At 36.7% G+C, this 27158-nt stretch overlaps 1 protein-coding gene across 2 annotated transcripts; it reads left to right on the top strand.

Moving 5' to 3' along the window:
- On the top strand, nucleotides 1–26331 carry LOC127845630 (GTP-binding protein REM 1-like). Of its 2 annotated transcripts, none has more exons than XM_052376645.1 (4): nucleotides 1–1148; nucleotides 21661–21743; nucleotides 22364–22574; nucleotides 24366–26331. In XM_052376645.1, exons 1-4 carry the CDS (start codon nucleotides 368–370, stop codon nucleotides 24614–24616), a joined length of 1326 nt encoding a protein of 441 aa, XP_052232605.1. In that variant the 5' UTR covers nucleotides 1–367; the 3' UTR covers nucleotides 24617–26331. The 2 variants fall into 2 exon arrangements, with proteins under 2 accessions (XP_052232605.1, XP_052232606.1); XM_052376646.1 differs by having other exon boundaries at nucleotides 3–1148; nucleotides 22382–22574.
- Nucleotides 26332–27158: the final 827 nt, after the last annotated feature.

Below are 27158 nucleotides of genomic sequence, written 5' to 3'. Positions count from 1 at the left end.
TCAACATCGGAAATCTTAGATCGGCTAATTACTGAATTTGCCAGCGAGTTGTGAGGTTATTTCTGGTTCTGAGTACGTATCAAGATCGACCAATCTCGCTTCTTCTCGGCAATAAAAAAACAGCTGATAGAAACCGCTGCAACAGTATGTGATTTTAAGTTTTTCGAACTTCAGTGGAGACGCGTTTAGTAAATATTGTTGAATGTGGTTCATATTGTGATGGAATGTGGAAAAATGGATAAGTGCTTTGTGTAGATTTTAGAAAACTATACGAATTGTGCGTATTTACCAAAGAAAGCAAATACAGTGATAAAATGTGTTCTGGAATTTAGTATATTTATCGAACATGTAAATCGCGTGCTAGGGCATGACACTTGTTGACCGGATGTACGAGAATCCCTACCACGCCGGAAATAACGACATGGAGTCCTCGCGATCAAGTCACGGACACAAGAAGCCGTACCGGGCACACCATCCGCAGGCCCATCATCATCGCCGGGTGCGCGCGCAACGGGAATCCACTCCACCACCTCCCGAAGTGGACATTAATATAGAGTCAGAGTCATTTCCCAATGAACCGGAAGGCAACCCCAACGACCCTTTTGAGCAGCACTTCCTGGCGGCCAGCCTCGCTGCGCCTCCGACTGTAAAACATGATAAACATGATAAAATACGGTCATCTTCGTTTAGAAATGATAAAGAAAAACCTGTTGTGACAAAACGTGTTAGTGCCGATTTGTCGTCGGGTGGTAACTATTCAAGTTCCCCGAATCTCCTCTTTCCAAAAGATGGCGCTCACCATGAGCAGGGGCGGCTGAACGAGGCGCGGAGCAGTGACGGACCGCTTAGGCGCGTACGGTCATTCAAGACGACCTCAAAAGGCGTGGTAAACCGCGGCGACTCCTTTCGAAAAAAGAACTCGTCTCGTAACGTGGCTTCCGGTTCCACGAACGGGTTTGACTCTCCGCGTCTGGACGCCTCGCACAGCCAACCGTCCCAGTCGGATTTCGAGTGCACCGCCTCACCGGAAGAGCCGCCATCCTCGTACTTTCGGGTGCAGCTGGTAGGCGCGCCCGGATGCGGAAAGACGTCCATCACTAATCAGTTCATGTCCTCCGACTATGCGAATGCCTACGACAGCATGAATGGTGAGTGGGAAACATGTTTGTGGAATCATTAAGGTACTTTATAGGAACATATGTATCTTTATATACAAATATAGGAATCTGAAGATAATGTGCAAATTAAACCGGCTTACAAAAGACACGATCGAAATCTTGATAATTCAGTTGCCGAACGAAACTCTTTCAAATGCATAAGCAAAAACAAAACAGCCCAACAACTGATTATACAGCATTCACCTTCAAAATGAATATAATGGAAACATTGAAAACAATTTAAATAATACACTATAATATTAAAATAAACTACATGAAACCGATGAGAAAAAACAACATGTCTATGTTTGTATGCTATTTAGATAAACGGCTGAAAACTGATTATGCATAGCTTTCATTATAACTTTTTAACGGAAATTATTCCAACAAATACTTTATTTATTCAACTGCAATTTACAGAACACCATAGTGCTTCATATTTGCTAGCCTCACGTAGATATGGTTGACCTTTTGTTTAGGGAATGCCGCCATGTTCAAGAAACATGCATTTAATAAGAATACTTTTCGGCAAAGAAAAACATTTTATTTCACATAATCAAACAAACTGTGTTTTGTTTGCACTCAAAACACATTTAATCAGATGGTTTCAATTTTATTAAAATGTCTCTCAGTGTATTTATATTTAAAATAAAATGTTAAAAGTGCATAATCAATTTTCAGCCGTTTATCTAAATAGCATACACTGCACTTGGAGATCGGAGCTTTTTTGTCTGTAAAATTATTATATGCAAATGAAAACGTGTAACTGTTTGAGGTTGACGATGAACGAAATTTATTAATTAATTAGAAAAAAGGTTTGAAAATCTATTGGCAAAACATGGATACGTCATGGAACCACCCGCTGCAAGGACTTTTGTTTGTTAATCTGAGGGCTTTCGGGCTGAGTAATGACAGCAATTTGGTCACATCACAAATGCCAACAATTATGTTTCTTCAAATTCATGTCCGGCAACTCACACTAGATGGTTTGACTTTTGGCTGAAAAAAACAACAACAACATTTTCAATCGTTATCACCATTTCATTTGATTTAACTCATTTGTTTTTGTTCCAAGCATTTAAAATGTATCATAACATTTAAGGTTTTATCAATCATTCAATAAGATAATTCAATAAAAAAATCACTATAATTGAGTCAATAAATAAGTTGTCCTCTAAATAGGTTGCATTTATGCTTAAATTCCCAGATGTGGCAAGAATAGAATGCTGATAGAAGCCCTTGATCTCACGTGGATCCAGGAATGTTAAGCAGAGGGTGAAATCACGTGACAAAAACGATGGCTACGTTCATGCCGAGACATGTATTTTTCGCCCTTTATAACATGTATTATTTGTTTAAATGCCGCTCCTTTTCCAGACATGCCAGCAAGATTAAGATTTATTCAGTATTAATATTTATCTCGACTTTACTCGCGGCGAATTTTCTTATAGAGAACTCAAATTTTGTGACCAGCTTAGAAGTTTTGCAGCGAGTAAAGTCGAAACATATAATGAATATTAATGCGATATATACGCTAACCACTTTCTCGCTGATATAGCTGGACAGTTAGCGTCATTAAACAATTAATACACGTAATAAATGATATAAACAGCGAAAAATACCTGTCTCGGCATGGACATCGCCAGATAATTTGTCACGTTATTACCCCTTTGTTAAGTACACGTCCTAAGCCGCGCAATGAGCACGTCCTAAAGGCTAGCGCATGGGAACGCGGACATGATAGCGGAACCAATTATACACCGATCTATCGGGCTATATATCAAACATACGATACACGTGCGATTTATTTTACCTTTTTCACAACAAGCAAATGCACGTGTGATACCCAGTATATATGCGCATATGCTTTGCATGTTTATGAGTCATGTGTCCGATAGCGAGTGGGCGGTTTGTTTGGTCTTGTTCTCGGAAAACTTGGCTTCATGAATGTGCGTTTTTGTCATACCAGATTAATCTTCGAAGTCCGCACAGCCTTAAAAAGGACGACACTTCCCGCCTTTTTGGAATTTCTCGTTTAAAAGAAGACAATTTCAAATGAAAATACAGTTATGTGGAAAGTGTCGTCCCTTATTAGCCTCTGCGAACTGCACTGGCTAATCTAGGATGACATTTTACGCGTATCGAGCCATTTTTTTTCAGAACAATGCTCACGTGGGGCGTTGTTAGATGCAGTAAACGGAGGGTCAAGGTGAAGAGTTGTACACAAAATGCTTTGCATTATAAAACACAACAGCAAGAGGAATGTACACGAACATACATTACCAATATATCCCGAAACACCCATTACCTGTAAGATTCTTAGAGAACAGGTAGACCAGATTTTTGGCGGCTGACTGGGTTCAGTTGCTTGATGTTTATTGCACGTGAGTCACGTTAGTTCCAGTAGTTTCGTGCTATAGTATTCAAGAATAGCAAGACTGGCAGTAGACTAATGCTATTCCCAAAATACAGTATAAAATTTAAAAAAAGTGTAAAAATCTCCCTCGTTCTGTAAAAAACTGGGCTTAATGCATATGCGTAAAGTGTTGTCCCATATTAGCCTGTGCAAAACCTACAGGTTAACCAGGGACGACATCGTCCTCCTAAACTTGATTATACGTTATAATACGCTGCGTTACGCTTTATCGAAATCATTTCGGGGTTTGACAATTACAGCTGCCAAGGTCTGACACGTTCTAATCTCAAATGTAGGTACGATTACTAATAGTCCGGTGGAATTTCGTGATTGGGTCTCGATTGTACATGAGCGTCACGGTATGGTTCTCCGTATAAGTACGTTCTCGTACGGCGTGATACGTTAGTGTACGTTTATCAAGAATCAATGCGTTCCGTACCGGTACGACCAGGATTGCGGTTACAGATTTATTCGAATTTACGATCACATCCACGACTGGGTCAGAATTATATTGATACTGTCCGATTTACTTTCGACTTCGTTTTATTTTGTACTAGAGATCTCAGAATGATATGGATACTGTCCGATTTATTTTCGACCTAATTTTATTTTGTACTAGTGATCTAACAGATTGTTACATAACGTGGCGTTTTTTTTCTTCCTTCAGATCAAATGAAATCACCACTTTGTTGAAGTGAGAATTGTTAAGATTTATCGCGCTTAGTTACGGCATAATACGATTCCCTGATTAGCAATTGATCGGAGTTTTACGTTTAAATTATATTTGTGTTTCAACCGTAAACAATATTTCCACGATTAAAAAGATTGATAATACCCGATAAGATTCTATAAGATCAACGCGGTACGTTCACGATTTAGACTACATTTATATCGTGGGGCCAATCGCGAAAACGGGAACGCATTTGTACACAAAGTAATATGAGTATGATACATTTGACAGAAAAGACAGCGTCTTCACAATAGTAGAGAGAGTGGACCTTTTACCGGGTACTCACAAGTTCTGGAAAGCTAGACTTAATGCATGCGCGTTAAGTGTCGACCCAGATTAGCATGTACAGTCCGCATAGACTCATTAGGAACGACACTTTTCGCTTTTATGAAATAGTTCCTTTAAAGGAAGCTTCTGACGATTGTTTTTCAGTAATACACACTGGAATACTGTCCGGAATTTACTGAATTATTGTGGCGGTCATCTGCCATATCGTTCCGGCGAGTTAACGCCAGAAAGACAAACAAATGCGACACGTGACTTTTCGACGCCTTTTTCGTCGTTCTGGCGAGAATTGTTGTCAATATTTCTTGTGGCCGACCTTCTTCAAAGCCGCGAACACGACAGCGCATGTCCCGCTTGTAAATCTGTGTCGGTTTAAGAAGAAAAAGCATGCCCATTTTATTTACAATAATTTGTCTGTCCTTACTTTTGTAATTTTATCTGCTTTAAAGCTTAACTGGTTGTTGGCTTTACTGGTTATTAATGTTTTGTGCATATGGGATTGAAAGCATATGAATCGTTCTGGGACAACGGGGCTTAATGTTTAAGGCTTTATGCTTATGCATTAAAGTATCGCCTCTGATTCTTATACAGCATATTCAGTCCACACAGGCTAATCAGGGACGACACATCCCACCTTTGTTGTATTTTTCGTAAAAAACAACAGGGTTTTGGCGGGATTGTCGTCCCTGATTAGACTGTGAAAACTGTTTATGCTCATCTAGGACGACACTACAGGCACATGCATTAACCCATTTATGCCTAGCGTCTAGAAAAAAGGCCTTGGCAAACAGCGTAGAACCCAGATGAGACGCCGCATGATGTGGCGTCTCATCAGGGTTTGCGCTGTTTGCTCCAAGAAATTTCTGTGAAAAATATTCTAAATATAGAAATAAGTATACTAGACATCCCAAATTTTTGGGGAAAAAAAATCCAATTTAGAAGGATGGGAGAGTCCACAAGGCATAAATGGGTTAAGACCAGTTTTCCGATCATGAAACAGCGTATTATCAGTGCTATAGAACGGTTAATAATAACGTCATGCGTATTGACGCATTTATTTAGTCGTGTACAAATTTACTATGACTTCTATTTCATGGAATGTTGATTTAGATCGCTGAAGCAGAACTTCACGAATGTTAAAATATTAATGATTGAGGGCCACATGAGAATATTAAGTGTTGGTTTTTTAAGGGTTGAGTTGATACAACGTGTAATCGCCAGCAATATTGGATGTTAAATTATTCAGTTAACCAATGTGTTAAATTACGATGTTTCTATAGACAGTCCATGAAAAAAACAAATATAATATAAAATAAACACAATAAAGTATACCGGTAGTATATAGTATTGTTATAATATGTCTTATGATATTTATAATAGCTTATTAAAAGAACTTTTTAACAGCGTTACACAACTAATTCAAATTTTTCGCTTAAAAACAACGAATTAACGGAGAATTGCATGCTTTTCAACCAAGCTAACAAGTTGTGTTCTGTATACACATGCTGCGTGTTTTGTTCTGATTGAAAGCCGTCGCTCGTTACTCCCATTCTCGCTCTCGTCTGGATGGTTTACTAATTAGAAACGCTCATCAACGCTTGAGTTACGCGTTCACTCTAAGGAGGTATAGCCTCCGATATGCGCCATATTAATCATTCGCATTATGTGAAACTGGATTTGATGTATGAGCCTTAATTATCATCACAGATTAGCTCGTGCAATGTGCACAGGCTAATCAGGGACGCAATTTTCCGCTTTTATGGATTTTTGTTTTGTTTAAACGATGTTTATTCTGAACAAAAACTATTGTATGCGGAAAGTCGTACCTGATTAGCACATGCGGACTTCTCGAGCCAATCTGGGATGAGACTTTACGCACATGCATTAAGCCAAGTTTTTCCAGAACGAGTTTCATAATGATGCTGCAAAAAATATTGCAAGCACAACGTTTGTCTCTCTCATCAATGTGGTATAGCCGGCATGAAGTGAATGTCCGACAATCTCATTTTTATAATGACTATCCCGTGCAATATATCAAGCAATAATACATTTAGCATTGTTTATGAATCAGTATATGGTGAACAAGCAAATATTATACAAATATTCTCACCAAATGTTTATATGTAGTAGAGCAATATCGATTACAACCAAATGATAGACGATTATACGTTAACGCAAACACTATTAGCTGTACTCGCACACTATTACGAAATCATAAATAGATAAGTATGCCACTGAAAAGTATGAAAACACATTTGTTAAATTCATGGATAAACTAAATTTAAGCGTGAAAGTTATTTACCGATCTGCTGCGTTGTGAGATAACGTCTGGGCCCGTATTCACAAACCAGGTCTTATGTCTTAATATTAAGAATACAACTTAAGACTGTCATGTACTTACTGTAGCTACTTAAATGTCAAGTCCTGCGAGGGAGTCAACACCTTGAACTATATAAGTCTCCGTTAAGAAGACTATATTAATGATATAAGCCCTACTTTAGACTGTTTATATGCAAACTCTCCAATCCTGTCTTAGAGTATTCTTCCCTCTTGAGTCTAAGAATTGTTGGGTGATAAAACTGGTTGACGTTCACGAACACACGCTAGAATGTACGCGGTAACAGTCTCCGGCGATTGCACGTGCACCCTCGTGTTGCTATTTCGCCGGCATGCGTTTTACAGAGATAATACACTGTAGAATGAAGGACACCTGGTCTTTATTCTTATTACTGCCGGAAACATGTATTCCTCGTTAAAGACGAGAACGACAGAAGGATAGTTCATTAAGAGAACCGAACCGAACGCCATCTGCGATGTTTGTCAGGGCGTTTGAGAGCCGTGCCTGCCTTTGTGCCGACCGACTGTAGTTTTGACGCTCTCGTCATGGGCGCTGTGACATAACCGCCTCGTTGTTAAAGGTTGCATTACACTTAATCATTTTGTATCCCTACGTGGTCGGAAGTAGTGCCTATTTCTAAAGAGTTCATTTTCTCTTCTAGTTGAAAAGCGATTTAGCGATTGCAATTATGCTTTTTGTGATTATTGCCTGTATTGTGCGTGTTTCTGCAACATTTTGGTGCATTTTCTTGGGGAATTTGTTGAACGATGAACGTTTAGGGAGCGTTTATTGAAGTACGGTGCCTCTGACGAAATCTTACTTTGGAAACTCTTTTTCTCCGACGGTGCTTGCCTTTTGGTGAATTTTACTTTCTTAGAAGTTGTGAGATGGTACTTTTTTTATTGCAGTTATGGGAAGAGCACTATCTACCTTTAAAATGATACCGGTAATGCAAAGTTTGATGTACATGTATATGAAAGACAAAAACGTGCTTTGAAAGGCGGCATTTTATAATGGGACCCTATGAAAACGGGGGAACGGGATCTCCTTGAATGATTTCTTAATCTCTGTTTTAACAAAACCCTTTTTCAAGAGATAGCTGAACCTTGATTTCCTACTGCCATTGAAACGGATCGATACCTTGTGAAGGGTTCTGTTGTAAAAACGAGCATCGGTTTGTTTGACATATAAGACAAACTGTGGTCCCTAAACATTAACTGTTGAAGCTTTTATGAATGAAACAAAAATATAATATTGTGAGACATTTGATATTTGACTGAAACAACGTCATCAATATAATTAAAGACTTTGAACTGGAGAAAGTTACTAAGCATGTTGGAAACACATTTCTTTGAAAACATTTTCACTCAACATGTAAAACCGTCTGGTCTGTCAAAATCACGGGGAACTTGACATTTTATTAATACATTCCTTCATTTAAATAATTTAAAAAGTTGTCGGTTGCACTGTCGCTTTGTCTAATATTCCCAGAAAGTTAAGCACTTAGGAACACAGACACGATAATGATATACAGCGAGCAGAATGCGTGTCTTTGGTAAATCGGCCCTTGTATAGCCGCGTTCTGTGAAAACTGGGCTTAACGCATGTGCTTAAAGTCTCGTCCCAGATAAGCCTGAGCAGGAACGAATGTTTCCCCCCTAAACTGGATTTTCGCAAAGAAGAGACTCCCTTTAAACTATGAATGCATTACAAGCGGAAAGTATTGCCCCAGATTTGCCGGTGTGGACTGTACATTCCACCCCGTTTTCTCAAGAGCGGCTCATAAACAGGTTACGACTAGATACAGCCGCACGGGGCTGAAACGTGCAGGAATGCCATAAATCATGACATTAACAGGGCAATATATCAAACATATAAATACTATGAATGAAGAGAATCATATAATTCGTTGAAAGTTTTATGATGTTTCAAAATAGCAACGATGTAATGTTTCAAAATAGCAGATGAAATGTGAAAGATCTACAAAAATATGTAGCCGAACTTAAAAAGCATAGTCTCACTTATCTCTTATGCATGATGCAGACTAAACTGGAAGCAAGAAAACTCTATTATAATATTAAGTTGACTTTGATGATTGGACCCAACAAAACAACACACCGTAAACGTGTCATGCGGAATGCAAATATATGAAATATACTCGTGCAAGGAAAATGCAGAAAATTACATAAATGCCATTTTGATCTAAAACGAAGCTTTGCTGATGAAATAGATAATTTGATATGATATGCTTACATTTCTAAAAAAGAATGATTAGATTCTATTGGAAAAGTTAATGAAAGCTGCAGGGGTAACTTATTCTAAATAAAATGAATCCATACTTTAAATATAATAATTACCATTGAAATAACCTTTATTTGATAACAGTTAATTCTCCTTTTTTAATTGAGATTTTTATGATTCTCTGGGCGATCATTGGTATTTGGAAAATGTTTGAAAAAATCGAGGAACGATTTTTTCCACATTTATTTGTACAGTTAATCAGTCGGCAAGTCGGGATTTTTAACTAAACCCGATTTGTTTATATATTTTCATTTCATATTTTAGTTTAAAGCATTTCTTTCAATCAACATGGGCGTAGTGAATTATGCGAACATGTGTATAGTTTACGCGACGGAAGTTCATGTGAAATGCCAAAAAAAGAAACGCAAAAATAAACGTGTTTTTTTAAATGTCCCACTTTTTTATATATTATCAGAGCCGTGATTAATGTGATAGTTTAGTATACTTACATAAGACAGACCATGAATCATACGTTCATTCCTAAGGACACGAATTTCTTATCAACGTTTTGTTAAATATCAGCGCATGCAAAGCACATGCTTCTGATTATATTGATGCTGCTGCACTATTCCCATTCCAGTTGTCATGGAATTGCTTAAGTGGCATGTCGATTGGCAGCAAGGATAAAATCAAGCGGAATCACTTACGTCTTAGCCATAAAATTAGGTTTAATGCGTTTTGTCGGCCCAATTTTCAATAAAAGTTATTTTGTTGTTGAAAACTGACGGCGAATGGCTGGCAAATGTGGTGTAAATACGTTTCAAACCATGACGTTTGATGGCAACACGTCAAGTGGGTTACACTTTGAACTTTCAAATCGTTAAAGTGCGTTGAGGTTTTGCTAACATGTTTCAAACAATAAAACAATGCATCATGATGTAGTGTAGTATTCAAAACGTACGGGTCGAAAAATAGGTAAGCTACACGCATGAGCAGGGTTAAGTTATGTCAAATAAAATATACCAATAGAGCACTGTCTGGCTGTATATTTGACAAATCACATTTTTTCGAAGGTGTGACAAATATAATATCACTTTCAAATATTCTATACTTATTCTTGATATTTTATACTACATTTTGTTCAATGTTTAACATGCAACGACATAATATTTAACAATGAAAATAAGCGTGCAATTAATAAAATGTATAGGTGAATATCGAATGTTTATCCGGTGTTTTAGTTGAATATGTCTAAGACGAGCAATCGTGTAAGTATAAAAAAGTCCAACATTATGTCTAAGACGAGCAATCGTGTAAGTATAAAAAAGTCCAACATTTTTTTTATTTGTTCGTCCCTAAATCTAACGATTTTTTTCTCTGTATACCCTCCTGCTAGTGTGGCCCTAGGTGGGAGCCTCGATGGCATTGAGTGAGGGCTTTATTTGTGTCTTGTTCTGTGAAATTTGGGAAAAATACATGTGCGTAAAGTGTCGTCCCATATTAGCCTGTGCAGTCCGCACAGGCTAATCAGGGATGACACTTTCCGATTAAACTAGATTTTCGGTAAAAAGAGACTTCCTTTAAATGAAAAGTACCATTAAAGCGGAAAGTGTCGTCCCTGATTAGCCTGTGCGGACTGCACAGGCTAATCTGGGACGACACTTAACGCACATTTATTGTGCCCAATTTTCACAGAACAAGACACATTTAGTTGATAGGAACGGATAAAACCCCCATACGTACAGATTTAGAAATTTAAAACATAAAGTTGGTAGTAGCCAGCTGATTACGTAAATAGTTTAAGATAAAACGCAATAAAAAAACACAAACGCAGGTTCACTCTTAGAAGAAGAAGATTATACTATTATTTAGTAGACAAGGGTACCGTTTGTTCATCTCATTAAAGAGAGTTTTGAAAGCAGCAAGCTGTTTCAGGTTTCTCAATTATTTAGCCATTCATGAACTTACACTTAATATTAGTGTGATGCACCTTCAGTGATGAATTAGCGAATTAGAAACGTAAGAAATTAGGCGTTTGTGGTTTACCGATAACACAGTTAACGGTTAAAACAGTTTTAACTACATTTAATGTATTGCTTTCTCACACGATTTTTAAAATATGGGAAATAAATACCAAATTTGCATTAATTCGATGCAAGTAACATGTGCTAATACACTATTTGAATATTAACATACTTTATAGTTCAATAATTACTCATAACTAAATTAAACAATTGCTAATAATTTCGGACAATGTGCCTACAGTTTCATTTGAATTCATACTATTATAAGTGCAGATGGTGTTATTTTTGTTGTTTGTATTAATTTTTTAAAATAAGGTTAATCACTCTTATAATCAAGCCATATAAATAAAAAAATTACCATACTCAGTTAATGACGATGAAACGAAAATAATTGCTTAATCGTTCGCGTTTTTATAAATCCCAAAGTGAATTTCGGTGGCACATATGATTTGCCTGGAGCGTAATTTAATCCAGAATGTTAGGAATATCAAATAACACGATGCATGTGCTAATTATGGTAGAAATGTATATGTATATCGCTATCGCGGTCTGTATCTTGATTATTTGTGCCCATATGATAATTCATGCTGAGAAGGCAATGCAGGTTAACAGAAGTGGTAATCACGTGACAAACAAGATGGAGACGTCCATGCCGAGACAGGTACTTTTAGCCGTTTTATACTCTTTTTAACATATTTTTTTTAATGACGCTCACTTTCCAGCCATATCAGTCAAACAATTATTAGCGTTTATTTAGTATAAAATTTCGCTTTATTTCTCGACTCTATTGGCCGCGAATTTTCTTAGTGGAGCTGTAATTAGGTCATCCCACTAAGAAATTGAGCGGCTTTATAAAAATTAAACAAGAAATAAACGGTATAAAATGGCGAAAATACCTTTCTCTGAATAGACATCGCCATTTTGACTATCACGTGATTACCCCCTCTAGGCTAAAGCAGATGAGCAGACAGTATGATAGGTCAGTTAATGACATTATCTAGACCGAAAGATATGTCAGTTAATGACATTATCTAGGCCGAGGGATTGGTCAGTTAATGACGTTATCTAGGCCGAAGGATTGGTCAGTTAATGACATGTATATCGTTACCGCGGTCTGTATCTTGATTATTTGTGCCCATATGATAATTCATGCTGAGAAGGCAATGCAGGTTAACAGAAGTGGTAATCACGTGACAAACAACATGGAGACGTCCATGCCGAGACAGGTACTTTTAGCCGTTTTATACTCTTTTTAATATATATTTTTTTAATGACGCTCACTTTCCAGCCATATCAGTCAAACAATTATTAGCGTTTACAGAGCTCCAGATAGAAATTTGGTCAAATTCTTATTTCTTCCCTATTTTAAAAATTAATTCTTATTTTACCCCTTATTTATAAAATTAATTCTTAACAATATATTACCAAATAATTTTGAGTGCTTTAGATTCGCAGTCATTTACGCAAGAGCTTATAAGTTCACCAATTATTGACGAAACCATGCTTTGGGTATTTGAATCTAATTGAAAACATGCATGCAGCGAGGACTTTTGACACTGAAATTGCTTTTTTGCCTTCCACGCTTCAATACACCGCTTCAGTCGGCCATTAAATTTTTTTCTGTAAAACGGTCACTCACACTTCGGCTTTATATAGGTCATAATGGCCTTTTGGTTGCCGTTAAAGTCATATCAAAATCTATATTTAACATTTAATTTTAATGGCATTTTGAATAGGTATACAGTATATTACTTGTGTATAAAAATTACGATAAGTGTAATAAAAAAGGTACAATAAACAGTAATGATTCGCCTGCAAATCTGGGAGAACAGAATCGAGACCGTTTGGCCTTTGGACCGCTCTTAGGTGTGGCTCTTCTTCTAAGCAAACGCTTGAGTGACGTTGATTTAAAGTTTTAGTTTTAATTGAGCGCCAAGACGAGCCAGAACCGGGAAGAAATGTTTACCATACATAATTTGCTACTGGAAGATTTACGCACGTTCGAAAATTTCGATTTCATGTTTTAATTTTTCAATGCGTAACTTTACGCAAAGATTTTAAATCAAAATCGTTATTTAAATAATTTAATTCGTTTTTACGCCTTTACGCATGTTATCTGGAGCACTGAGCGTTTATTTAGTATAAAATTTCGCTTTATTTCTCGACTCTATTGGCTGCGAATTTTCTTAGTGGAGCTGTAATTAGGTCATCCCACTAAGAAATTGAGCGGCTTTATAAAAATTGAGCAGATGAGCAGAAAGTATGATAGGTCAGTTAATGACATTATCTAGACCGAAAGATATGTCAGTTAATGACATTATCTAGGCCGAGGGATTGGTCAGTTAATGGCATTATCTAGGCCGAGGAATAGGTCAGTTAATGACATTATCTGGGCCGAGGGATTGGTCAGTTAATGACATTATCTAGGCCGAGGGATTGGTCAGTTAATGAGATTATCATGGCCGAGGGATATGTCAGTTAATGACATTATCTAGGCCGAAGGATTGGTCAGTTAATGACATTATCTAGGCCGAGGGATCGGTAATTTAATGACATTATCTAGGCCGAGAGATTGGTCAGTTAATTACATTATCTAGGCCGAGGGATGATTGGTCAGTTAATGCCATTATCTTGGCCAAGGGATTGGTCAGTTACTGAAAGTATCTAGGCCGAGGGATAGGTCAGTTAAAGAAATAATCTAGACCTAGGGATTGGTCAGTTAATGATATTATCTAGGCCAAGGGATAGGTCAGTTAATGACATTATCTAGGCCGAGGGATAGGTCAGTTAATGAAATTATCTGGGCCGAGTCTGAATCTGGTTTACATGTAAACAAAAACAAGGTCACCAGTTCAAGCTATAAAAAATGTAACCACTTAAGAACCCTCGTTAATTACTCACTCTCGACAAAACTTTGTCAGAATTTTTATATTGACGATATATAAGCCGAGTTTGATTTTGGGTTATATGTGTCCAAAAAATAGGTTACCAGATTGAATCTTATAAATACCCTGTTACCATTATGAAAGTCTATTGATGATTAAATTTTGACGAAATGGGTCAGATTGTTATTTTTTACAATACGTAAGCTGAATTCGAATCTGAGCCACGAGTGTTAAAAACATGGGACAGCGGGTCAAGTTTCGACAAGTGGTTTACCTCAAACTCAGGTGAGCGTTTCAGGGCCAGAATCTTGTTATAATTATTTTTTAAATGGATACTTAACAGAGTTGTTATTACATGTTGGTGTTTGTTTGGTCGGTTACACATCATCAATGGCCCTAATTATAATGTTTTCGGTACTGTAAAAGTATTAATAATACGTTAAATTGTTGAACCAAACTTTTGAGGCTGTATATCACTAAAAATTAGTCTTCATTTTTTGACGATGCTGGAACAGCAGCGTCCAAGGTTTGATAACCAGTAAAAAAATTCTTCACAATGGCGCCCTATGTAAAAGACCGAGCCAGTCCGATTGAGATAACTCGATTTTTCAGTTACTTCCCTTGGCATTCGCCACTGCGTAGGAGATTGCTCGTTGATTTTCATTGATAACATTCTCCTAGCAGAGTTGTCGTTCGTGTTGATTAAGGTAAATATTAATAGAACAGCATATCCTGGGGAAACAGATTCAATAAGTGTATCAGAACGTTAATTTCAAATTAGTAATTTTACATCCATTTTATTTTTATGGACCAATGAAACAACTATATATTTTCTCTATTTTGTTTGATATTTGTTCTCGATTTAGTAAACAAATTGCGAATAAAAACATGTAAAATTAACTTTTTACGTGATCACAAAACTAGAGAATGCGAACGATTTCGAACCTGCAAATTGTAAACGCTGCACTGCTATGATATATATAGATAAAACAACATTTCTTTGCGTAATTGCCCGTCCCGCTAGCGCAGTGGTAAGGACGTTCGCTTTTTCACCTTTACGACACCGGTTCGATTCCCGCTCCCGGCGCAATGTTAAATTTTGTATGTTTTGTGGTCACCATTCCTGACAGTTTTTTTTTTCCGGAAAATCTCATCCCCCCCCCCCCCCCCCGCAGTATTTGACCATATAAATAATTAAAAAGTATTTCAGTACAAAACAAATAGCTGGAAATTGCAGCTATCATTCAAAATTCGTCCCAACTGTCGTCAATCTAATCTTATTAGGTAGGAGTGCTGGACACACTCCGGGTCCCAACATTATGCAGCCTCAGTGCGGAGGTAACTCATTACTTTGGAAAAACACAAATACACACACTGGGTGCAGCCTAGGCGCGTATAGACTCAAACAAGGCAACAAACTCAAGTGCGGGCACAATCATTTAAAATTTACATATTGAATACGATATTCTAACAGAAATTACACAACCACCTAAGTGTACATACCATGTTTGATATTTCGTTCGATTGTTAGATTTCAGCACATACATGTATAAGGTCATTTCGCTATTAGTTAACTTATCCATATGTTCGTGGGCGAACTCGGATAGTCAAGTGCTCATACGATTGAGCTCACATGGTCCGGCTATGTGCTCATACCTACTTTCGAGAATCATCATGAATGTATTGCCATACTTAATGAACAAGAATGTGACCCGCCTCCCAGTTTCGCTCAATGGGTCAAGTTACCCACGGGTACTACTTCCCCGTACCCCTAAACTTTTTTTCGTACCAAAAATGTTTCGTACGCAAATTTTTTTCGTACCCAAAATTTTCGTACCCAAATTTTTTATCGTACCCAAATGTTCGTATCAACATACACAATTGTTGTGATATAGATAAACTTAAATTGATGTTTTATATCCATCCTCTTCAAAAGCATCGTCACACCAGTACTGCCAGTACTTTGATTGTATCTAGCTTGAGCGCGAAGTTGTGGCAAACTTATTTCCGGTGCCCTTCGTAGTACGTTGTCTTTTCTTTGTCGCGCGTCCTCAACTTTGAGTTCGATATCACTCTAGAGACCTCATTGTAAAATCTTACATTAACGGTAACTTTTATTAGAATGTTTGTCTGGACAATATTTCAACAAAGTTCGAATGTGGGTTATGTACATTCAAGACTAGGTCACCAGGTCAAATATCTTAGCAAACCTTGATACGACAATAGAAGCCACATTCATAACTCGATATTGATTAAACTTGGTCGACATGTTCAAACCCGTGCAATATCTGGGCCGGGTTTGAATCTGTGTCGCGTTCGTGCCAAAAGACTCAATCTTGATGAAACTATGTCAAAATGTTTATCTTGGCAATATCTAAGCCCGGTTCGAATCTGGATCACTTGTGTAGAAAAATACGGTTGCAAGGTAATATCTTTAAAAAAAACATATAACCGTTCTCTGAGCTACCATTATGACTAAATCTGGAGAAAATTTCATCAGAATTTGTATCTGTACAAGATTCGAATATGGGTCTGGTGTAATATAAAACTACGTTAACACATCAAGTATTCGAAAAGTGATGTATCTCAAACACAGTTTAGCGCTTTTTCTCCAATTATGGTCATCTTGTTAATTTCATGAATTGACAGGAGAAATCATTATGCAATATGGTACCTAAACTCTATCCCAGCTTGGCAATTGTTCGCAATCTGCCAACTCATGTTAACACCGTGTTTATAGCCACTTGTTACATCTTTTACGATTCACCACCGTAAATCATATTTAGTTCGATGTAAACAGTTTGTAATCATGTGTAATACATTCATGATTGGCGATGTAAACTTTGTATACAATCGCGTGTCTGTTGCGTAACCTGGTTATCTGTGATTGATTGATTTCTGGCTAGTAAAATCTTATATCGCTGGGAAATGCTTATTATTTCTAAGCAAGAAGCGGCGATTTCTCACGTATTTTTGCCCATACTGTGCTTGTATTACGTCACAGTTATGATATGTTATCTTCGTAACCTTTGCTGGATTCCAGAATTTCTTCTATCCGGAGCCTCACAGATATATAGATCTTTTACATCGGAACTTACGATGAGCTCTGCGATGTTTTAATAGCCAATCTTACAGAATTGAGGTTAACACCATTGGGAACAAGCTGTGGTATAGTTTTCAGCAGAAATGACCCATTTCCCATACTCTTCAGCATCTGCAACATTACAATCGTTTAGTGCACATCAGTGGTTGTTCTTGTTCAAATTACGAATTATGATGACATTAAACATTTGTTAGACAATACCCAAACTACAGACAACGAACAGAAAGTCGAACATTGATTAAGACGTTGTACCACTGCCACCCACTTCTATGTTATAATCGTTATACGAAATAACAAATAGTCTTATATCAAAGAAATTAAGTGCTCTTTGTAAATGTTCGGGTTATAGTCTGGTTAACATCAAAGTGAGCTTCTTCAGCGCCGTTTTTTATATAACTTTCTAATTCGCAGATTGTTTGATTCGATCTTGTCAGCAATTATCGCAATGTGCTTTTTAGTATGTTTTGACAATATTAATACATAGATGTTTTGTAAAAACTAATTGCTATCGTGCAATTGCTTTCATAATCCTCAAATAGGACGCTATACAATAAACACAGATCTCGACAATTACGCTTTGAGAAACTGTCAATTAAATCATATGTTTTGGGGTTTATTTAAAAATTGCGATTCAAACAACAGTAATTTAATTTTGAAAATGACCCATGTCTAATTTTACGCAATGTTGAACAACTGCAGTGCTTTTAGCGCTTTGATTGTTTAAAAAAAACTGGAACCGTTTAAGTTTCACCAACAATCGTTCGTAATACAATTAGCAATGAATTTCACATGCATGTTAAGTTAATAAATTGCATGTAGAGATGACTAGCTGTTCGACTGGTTATTGGTACATATAACTTCAGATGCATGGCTGTTGGTTATGTACTCAATTACAAATGCAGTCTATTTTTTACACAATAACGACGACCTGAGTACAACGTTGTTTTCCATGGGAAATGTTTTAGAACAAAAAATAATGAGAAACAGTATGAACAGTAAATATACATAATTACCATCAAAAAACGATGCGAGAATACATGTATATTAGGCCGAAAGGAAAATTTGATTTGTTTCCACTAGCATCGCCAAACACATTAGGGTAGGTAGATCGATTAAACTTGGTTTTCTTATTTTTTTTTTACGAATCTCAATTTGGAATGAATTGCATATATCTCACAAATCTCGTTTTATCATGTTCGTTTTATTCGTTACGTTTTGTTAATTTAAAGTTACTTAGTTAATATGGTCGGATTTCGTAAAACTTTTAGAAAACTCAACACTGAACAAAAGAAACTTTGTTAGTACGCAAACAAAATAGTGTCGGTCGGTAAGTGGACACAAACACATCTGTTTTTACGCATTGATAGTGTTAGTTTGCATTTAAAATATAAATAAAGCAAGTGCTAAAAATATCTCTATCAAATGATCTCGTGTAAATGGTGTACAATAAAATGCAAATGCAACTGTCCATTTAATTACGTTTGATAATAATTAGAATACAATTTAAAGGTTTATGTCATTTGAAGGGACGTGTTTATAGATTTCTGGCATTTCCGAATCGTGTCATTAAAAAACGTTACTTTGATAGATTGAAAGATAAAATAATGTTGAACCCAACGGGATTTGAATCGGGGTTGTCAGTATCAGAGGCTTATCTGTTCAGATTTATCTTCCATGCTGACATTCCTATATAATTATGCCTATGCAACCTTTTGTCAGCAATCCATGTGTTGACACTTACTTTAATGAAAAGTAGAACTGTACAGCCATTTTTAAATCGTTCATAAATGTTATGCTTTTTAACTTGGTCAATTTCACACGATAACTACACATTCACAAACACGAATTTAAATGAATGTCTATATCGGAAGTATTATGTTTTCTCTTATTTGGGTAGGTTCTTTCTTATTGAATCTGTGACACAGGTTGCAAAAATATCACTTCGCCAATCTGTGAAAAAGTTCATTTAAACGGTTAAGGCAAATAACTGTATATATGCAATCGTTATAAGAAGGATATTTGACTTTTGATACGTTCCTGTGGAAAATCTAGATAGATAGCGTCCAGAAACGTATAGGTGTCTACGTAATTATATGCTGATTTTTAAGTTTAATTCGAGAGCACAACTAAAATAATAAGTACGTATCTGGTTTTATAACAAACATTACCAGTTACAGAACAGCATATAGTACTTTTGACTAAGTTATGGAAGTCAAAGTTGTCACAATTAGAAACATATATTGTGAATAATTTCTTAATATTTCTTTATTTAATTGAATCTGACAAACCTTGACGTTAAAACAACATTTGCTATCAAGCTAGACGTGAATATATCATGCCAGGCTGCATCTGTCTAAATATCGGCATTGGAAAGTATCGCAGGTGTGAGCCATACAACTCGTGTGCTGTTGACTTGGATCGTGATTATTAATTAGCAGCTAAGTCGATTTTAATGATTATCAACAGGGATCCTGGCCGGCAGTAACGAGAAGTTATAAAGACGTTGAATGCACATTTGAGCCTTACTTCTGGGAAACGGGAAAATATTTTATTACAGTATATACATATTATTGCACGCTGTGTTTATTCAAAAATATAAACCAAAATGTACCGTAAAGATGTATATATTTTTTTTAGCATATAGGTGGGTCACTATACTCTACCTTAAGCTATATATGTCTATACTAAACAACTTAAAGATCCCAGATTAATCAGGGACGACACTTTCAGCATAAACATGATTTTTCTAAGTAGAGACTTTCTTGAAAGAAACATATAATAAAGCGGTAAGTGTGGCTCATATAAGCTGTGACTTATATGCGACTCATAAGTTCACGGCATGCCTTCCCTGCACGAACACATGCGAATAAGGCACGACATTGTTACGATTTAATAATACAAATTTAATATACACTACACATTGAGTAAGACCCGGGTACGATTTAATAATATGCATTTAATATAAAATACGAAGCGAGTAATACCTGGTAACGATAAAATAAAACAAATTTAATATACAATACGAATCGTGTAAGACCTGGCTACGATTAACAAGTAACAATTCAAAGTATAATACGATTCGGATGAAACCTGATTTCAATTAAAATAAAGTGATAAATAACAAATAAATCTCGATGACGTCTCCATAGTGTGACGTAACCGTCTAGTACCGCCGTCTTCATCAAGTCGCTATCAGGCTCGTAATAACACTGTCGAGATATCGAAATAGACGTCTGATAAACGTCGATGAGAATGTCAGTTTGTGTTTAACTCTTTCAGTGCTGGAACCGGATTTTGAAGGCCTTTGCAAACAGTTTGGATCCAGATGAGGATCATCAGGATTCAAACTGTTTGCTATTGTGATAGTATTCTTTGAACAAAATCGAAGAAAATGCTAATTTTAGAAATTCAGCAGACGACATTTTAGCAGACGACACATTTCCCAGCATGCAAAGGGTTAACAATATCACGTGAGCTCTTGTGGTGCTACGCAACAAACCAGTGCGAGCGGACACCGCTATAAACTTTAACTTATTGAATGTATTTTAAAGCATACATTTATGTATTATATGTGAGCCAAGACAATGGCGTTATTTCTACATAATTTGAAAACAACGCGTAGTATGAACGCTTTTTCGTTCCGTACTTGCCTATCTGGGCATATCTGGGTTTTTACGGAAAGCTGGTATTATTGCTTTTGACACAAATGTATGGTACCCGCCATTACCCAGCACTGACTAAGTAAAAATGATTAGAGGAATGCGTGACATGCCTGCCGCTATGTTTACAGTTTACCGTTCTGCTACTGAATCTTTCTACAACGCTCCATTGTGCTTATGAATCACGATTGCTAAAAAGATTGTTATGCTCTTGTTGTTTGTAGGGTACATCAGTGTTTTAAAATTGGTAATTCATTGTTTAAAACAGTGGAAAATAAACGTGAACTTGTGTCCTTAATTTGATGTTATGGCGTGATTATTTGTGCGAAATAACCGAGAATAACCCGTTAAAACTGTTAACAAAAAATTGAATAAAATGTGTATTGGCTTCGTTAGATTATCGCTCTGGGAAAACCGGGCTTAATGCTTGTGCGTTAATTGTCGACCCAGAAAAACCTGTGCAGTCCGCACATGCAAATAAAGGACGTCACATTCCGTCTTGACTGGCTTTTCGTTTAAAGAGACTTCCTTTATACAAAACATTTCATAAAAGCGGAAAGTATCATTCCAGATTAGCCTGTGCGGACTTCACATCTGGGATGCTTTAAGCACATTCATTAAGCCCCGTTTTCACAATGCGATGCTTTATGTTTATTTCAATCGTGATCGTAAGAAATATCCTTCATGTCATTGGTATGAACTCTTCCTTATTTCGGTTCCTTTGCGAAGGATATTGGTGAGTCTTTCATTACACTTTTCTTAACTCGAACACGTCTGATTTCCTTGCGAAAATTGTTATCACAAACGTTTGTTTGTTTTCAGCGGATGACATTGAAAGAACGGTAACTATTCAGCTCGACGGTGAAGAGTTCACCCTGGAGTTCATCGATGCTCTCCCCTGGGATGTACGTTAATACCTAAACGATCGAGTCCTTGTCGGAACCTAATATTCTTAAAATTTGCACACGTGAATAATCCAGAATACATATAATTTCTTCACTGTCAAATTCTGCTCGGAAATTCAACCAATGAAACGGCGCGATATTAAAACTGTTGCAAGCATTTGATTCTCGATTTGTCATATTTATCCGTTCGCTGTTTCCATCTTAACCCCTATTCGTTTAATTAATCGTTGTTTTTCAAACTTTATTTACAGTTTTTCTTTATAGTTATATAGCAAAAATGGACCTGTTCACTTAAAGTGTCGTGTAGCTGTAGGTTTTTTTAGTATTTAATGCAAAGAATCATAGACGTCGATACATATATTTGATGAAAAAATATAGTTTAAAATCATTTGAATAAAGTCAATAAACGTGTATCTAGTATGAGATTTTGGTGTATTGATGTACTTTACGTACAACATCGGATTTTCCCGTTTCGCACGTTAGCGTTTCTATTCACAGATCCTCCGCATATTTAGATATCCATACAAGTTACCGTTACAAGGTGAATTGTGTTTCGTTCATCAACCACCTACTATCGAATTTCTCTTAAGCCTACAGCTACACGATCTCTTTATTTTCAGCCAACTGTTCATTTTCAGGACACCGCTGACAGCGACATTGACGTCACCGCAGACGCGTACGTCGTAGTATATTCCGTCATTGACCGCGTCACGTTCGACGCCGCCGTTCAGAGCCTGTACCGGTTACGTCACGGCCTGGGCTCGGACCGGCCAATCATCCTTGTGGGAAACAAAATAGATCTCGTCCGCAAACGGAAAGTCAAAAAGGGAGGTGAGAATGTAGAATCAAGTTATACACTTATATAATTTAAACCTGTTAATAATAACACTCAGTGAGTGTTATAAAGAGCCCTTTGTAAGACACTCTTATTTTACTTATTCAACTGACGCGATAATGTCTTAGGCTTGCAGTATATTTGAACTTCACAAATAGGTATAAACTATAGAAAATAAGGTTTATAGAACGCTAAAACGAGGCATTACTCGTGTATTTCTAAGCAAGTTGAGCCTGCTTTACTGTAGTAATAGTGTGGGATTTTTTTCAGCTTTAAAACATGAAAATATAAGAGCATTGCTACTTTTTGTTTCATGATAATAACTGAACTTTTGTGGAAGATACTAAACAAGTGTTTTCATTTATCCCCATTTTACTATTTAGAGCCAGATTGACTTTTGAATGGATTAATAGCAACAAAACAATACATATTATACAAACTTAATTATGGGCGGCTTACAAATTTTCATATAAACAACGTTTACGTTCTTACAACCATGTCTTCCACGGTATGTAATGCAATGATTACGGAGATATATATTGGATTTTGACAATGTATCAAGAGTTACATAGGAACACCTACAACAACACTACCCGACTCCCTCTATCTCTGTGGTTATATGATTATTTTGACACATTTATTCTAGACTAATTTTTTTACAGAGATGTCATTCCCTCCCTCTCTCTGTTGCAGAAGTGAACTAAATCTCTCTATGTTGTTGACGTAAACTCTATCTCGCCTCTCTCTGTTGCCGACGTGAACTATATCTCGCCTGTCTCTTTTATAGACGTGAACTCTATCTCGCCTCTCTCTCTCTGTTGCAGATATGAACTCTATCTCGCCACTCTCTGTTGCTGACATGAACTCAATCTCGCCTCTCTCTGTTCCAGACGTGAACTCTATCTCGCCTCTCTCTGTTCCAAACGCGAACTCTATCTCGCCTCTCTCTGTTCCAGACGTGAACTCTTTCTCACCTCTCTCTGTTCCAGACGTGAACTCTATCTCGCCACTCTCTGTTCCAGACGTGAACTCTATCTTGCCTCTCTCTGTTCCAGACGTGAACTCTATCTCGCCTCTCTCTGTTGCAGAGATGAACTCTTACTCTATCTCTCTCTGTAGCAGACGTATACTCTATCTCTCTAAATTGCATACGTGGACTATATCTCTTTCCGTTGCAGACTTGAACTCTCTCTGTGTTGAGGACAAGAACTCTCCTCTCTTTTGCAGAAGTGAACTTTATGTCTCTCTGCTGCAGACATGAACTCTATCTCGCCTCTCTCTGTTGCAGACATTGACTATATCTCGCCAATCTCTGCTGCTGACATGAATTCTATCTGGCCTCTCTCTGTTGGAGACATTCACTCTATTTATGTCTGTTGCAGACGTGAACCTTATCTCGCCTCTCTCTGATGCAGACGTGAACTCTTTCTCTCTGTGTTGCAGACATGAATTCTATCTCTCTATGTTGCAGACGTGAACTCTATCGCTCTGTGTTGTAGACGTGAACTCCATCGCTCTCTCTCTTGCAGACGTTAACTCTCTATCTCTCTGTTGTAGACGTTTACTCTGTATCTGATAGTTGCAGTCGTGAACTCTTTCTCTCTCTGTTTCAGACTTAAACTCAATCTCTCTCTCTGTTGCAGACGTGAACTTCATCGCTCTCTTTTGCAGACACGAGCTCTATCTCTCACGGCTGCAGACATGAACTCTATCTCTCTGTGTTAAAGATTTGAACTTAATCGCTCAATGTTGCAGTCATGAACTCTCTCTCTCTCTCTGTGTTACAGACGTAAATTCTATCTCGCGAACGTACGACTGCCTCCAGTTCGAGACGTCTGCCGCGCTCAACCACCACGTAGACGAACTGCTGGTCGCCATCTTACGGCAGATCCGCCACAAACTCAACCCGGAAGTGCACCCCTCCCCTGAGGGTCAGACCGAGCTCCTCATGAAAAAGAGGGACAGTAAGGGAGCGGCTGGATTCTTGACAAAATTGTACAGACGCTTGAGTAGAAAGGGTCGAGCGAAGGGAAAATAGACATTTTGCAGTTATTTATCTCGTTTAAATATTGACCAGAATGACTTCAACTACGAGTGATAGTGAAACTAGTTGTACTAGGTTCTTTCGCAACTCTTAGACATACGTGAATATTTTAACATTTATAGATTTCATTGATATAGTTATAAGAAATAATATTTATATACATGTATTTAATATAATGAACGATACCATTTATTTATTTCAACTGATATAATAAAGTGTGGAACCCACATTGATTTTGAAAAATATGTGTAAGTCTAAGATTTTTGCTTGAGTAACTTAGTAACACTTAAAAAATAAGGTGTAAGTTTGAAAACCTGTGCCAGGTGTGAATCTTTCGTCACTGCGTCAATAACAGCCCGTAGAGCATCTTTCTTGGAAAACGGGGCTTAATGCATATGCGTAGTGTCGTCCTAGAGGTGCGCAGTCCACATAAGGTTATCTGGGACGACACATTCCGCCTTAACTGGCTTTTCACTAAAAAGAGCATTCCTGTAAACGAAAAATACCATAGAAGCAGAGTGTTGTCCCTGATGAGCCTGTGAGTACTGGCTAATTTGGGATGACACTTTAGACACATGAATTAAACCTAGTTTTCCCAGAACGAGGGGCATATATTTCCACATGTATATCTTGTCTTATGGTTTTGCTGTATACTTACGGCTTATACGCACGTGTACAGTAGTTTTTTTATCTGAGTTATTTTTCGTGTTTAAGTTCTAAGATAAGATTTGTCGATTGGTGATATTTATTTCCAGTTAAAGTCAATTAAAAATATACTTTTTTAAACATGTATTTGTAAGGCCAGAAAATGTATATTACTAATATTTCAACTTGAATTTACCATCTGGTTTGCTTTACATGTAATTTGGATCAGTTCCCATTCTAAAATAATAACGTTACCACTTAAATTCTGATACCTTGAACAATAAAGAGACAATTATAATTATTACCATTATTATTATTATTATTATTATTATTATTATTATTATTATTATTATTATTATTATTATTATTACCATCGTTTTATTGTTATTAATATTTGCATATTTGTACTTAATTCCAGAAATAGCAGTAATTATTGTGCTTTGATCATTTATAAGTAATCATGAACAATGCATGATCGAAATTGATGGCATTTACAGTTTTTCGATTTCTAAGTATTGCGTTTATGATTATAAATTAGGTATTTCTTACCATTACCATTACTTACTTTACTTACTTGCCTTTTCTACTACCTACTACCTACTTAATTTACTTACCTACTTTGGTTACATACCATTTTTACGTTTAAATAAATATCGCACTTCAAATTTAAGTTAAAATTATCAAAGAAGTAAATTTAACAAGCACCAAACTCAGTGACTAGTTTCTATTAAGTGTCGTACAATCTTAGCCCTCTATTAAAGGAATGCATTGCTCCTAAATCATTTAGGTTTGTATTCTTTGCTTTACGTACCACAACAACACCACAACGTCTTCAGATGAGAGAAAACACAATATAAAAGTAAATTTTCGTTATTTTCTACTAGAATACTAATAAAATATGCTAGTTTTCTCCGCTATATTTCATTGATGTTGTTCATAGTTTGCATTAAATATTGTTTTAGTTCAAACATATTCAGACACGAGAGCTCTGCTCCGCTCACATTGGCTCTGATTGATGTTGCATGTTATGATGTGTTTCATTGTCATATAATTATCTAAAAGTAGCTTATTGTTTTAATTGTTTTTCATTGCGATGCGCTATAAATGCTGTAATGCTATTTTCGTTGATTACTAAAAGCGCAAATATGCACTAGCAAATAAAACAGAGTAATTTACTGTTCACCACAATTGCTTAGAAAGCCTAATATTTATTAAAATACATCTATAAATAAATACATTATTTTAGGAATAAGCCCGATATGGTAAATGCAAATTATACTTGGAATTGACGAGTGGAAACAAACATGACCGACGACTGGTTGTATAGAATTTATTATTTATATGATTCTGTGTTACTAGTCCGTTCAAAATGCCAAAATACCGGCCGAATCGGAACCGATTTTTGTTTGTACTGAAACGCTTATTTTTTCGCGACCATCCTTTTTACTAAAATCAGCATTTTGTTTCCTTGAATGTATATTTGATGTACGATTAACCTTCTGTGGTACCTTCAATTTGGCGTAAAAATTTTGGTAAAACAGAGGACTAGGTCGTCACAGTAGACTGTTATGGGGTGCGGTTCTGAGACGGGATTGTGCCTTATTGTTAACCACGCAGAGTTGTCGTTCCATGCTCTCACATACAATCTCTGCCATTACAAGAAAATCCAACTAGATTTGATAAGATTTTATTTTGTTTTAGTATTATATCATGAAAAGTAGTATCATTTTCTTTTACATCTTTAAAATAGTGTATGAGTTTAGGTTTATAATTTATAAAAAAAATAGCCTGAATAAAAAATAACAACGGTATAAGTATTTACCACGTGGCATTGCTATAATCACGTGGTTGGTTATTAAGGCAGAGATTAGATCCAGCTATGCTGGTTCCA

The sequence above is a fragment of the Dreissena polymorpha genome, chromosome 9 (assembly GCF_020536995.1).
Source record: "Dreissena polymorpha isolate Duluth1 chromosome 9, UMN_Dpol_1.0, whole genome shotgun sequence".
NCBI classification, from domain to species: Eukaryota; Metazoa; Mollusca; class Bivalvia; order Myida; family Dreissenidae; genus Dreissena; species Dreissena polymorpha.
This window is presented reverse-complemented; position numbering and strand designations above follow the sequence as displayed.

Excerpts from the sequence above, each read along its gene's own strand:
- LOC127845630 (XM_052376645.1), top strand. The coding sequence starts at position 368 with ATGACACTTGTTGACCGGATGTACGAGAATCCCTACCACGCCGGAAAT. Across the intron at positions 21,744-22,363 it reads TCGATGCTCTCCCCTGGGAT|CCAACTGTTCATTTTCAGGA; the intron begins GTACGTTAATAC and ends CTTTATTTTCAG. Across the intron at positions 22,575-24,365 it reads ACGGAAAGTCAAAAAGGGAG|ACGTAAATTCTATCTCGCGA; the intron begins GTGAGAATGTAG and ends TCTGTGTTACAG.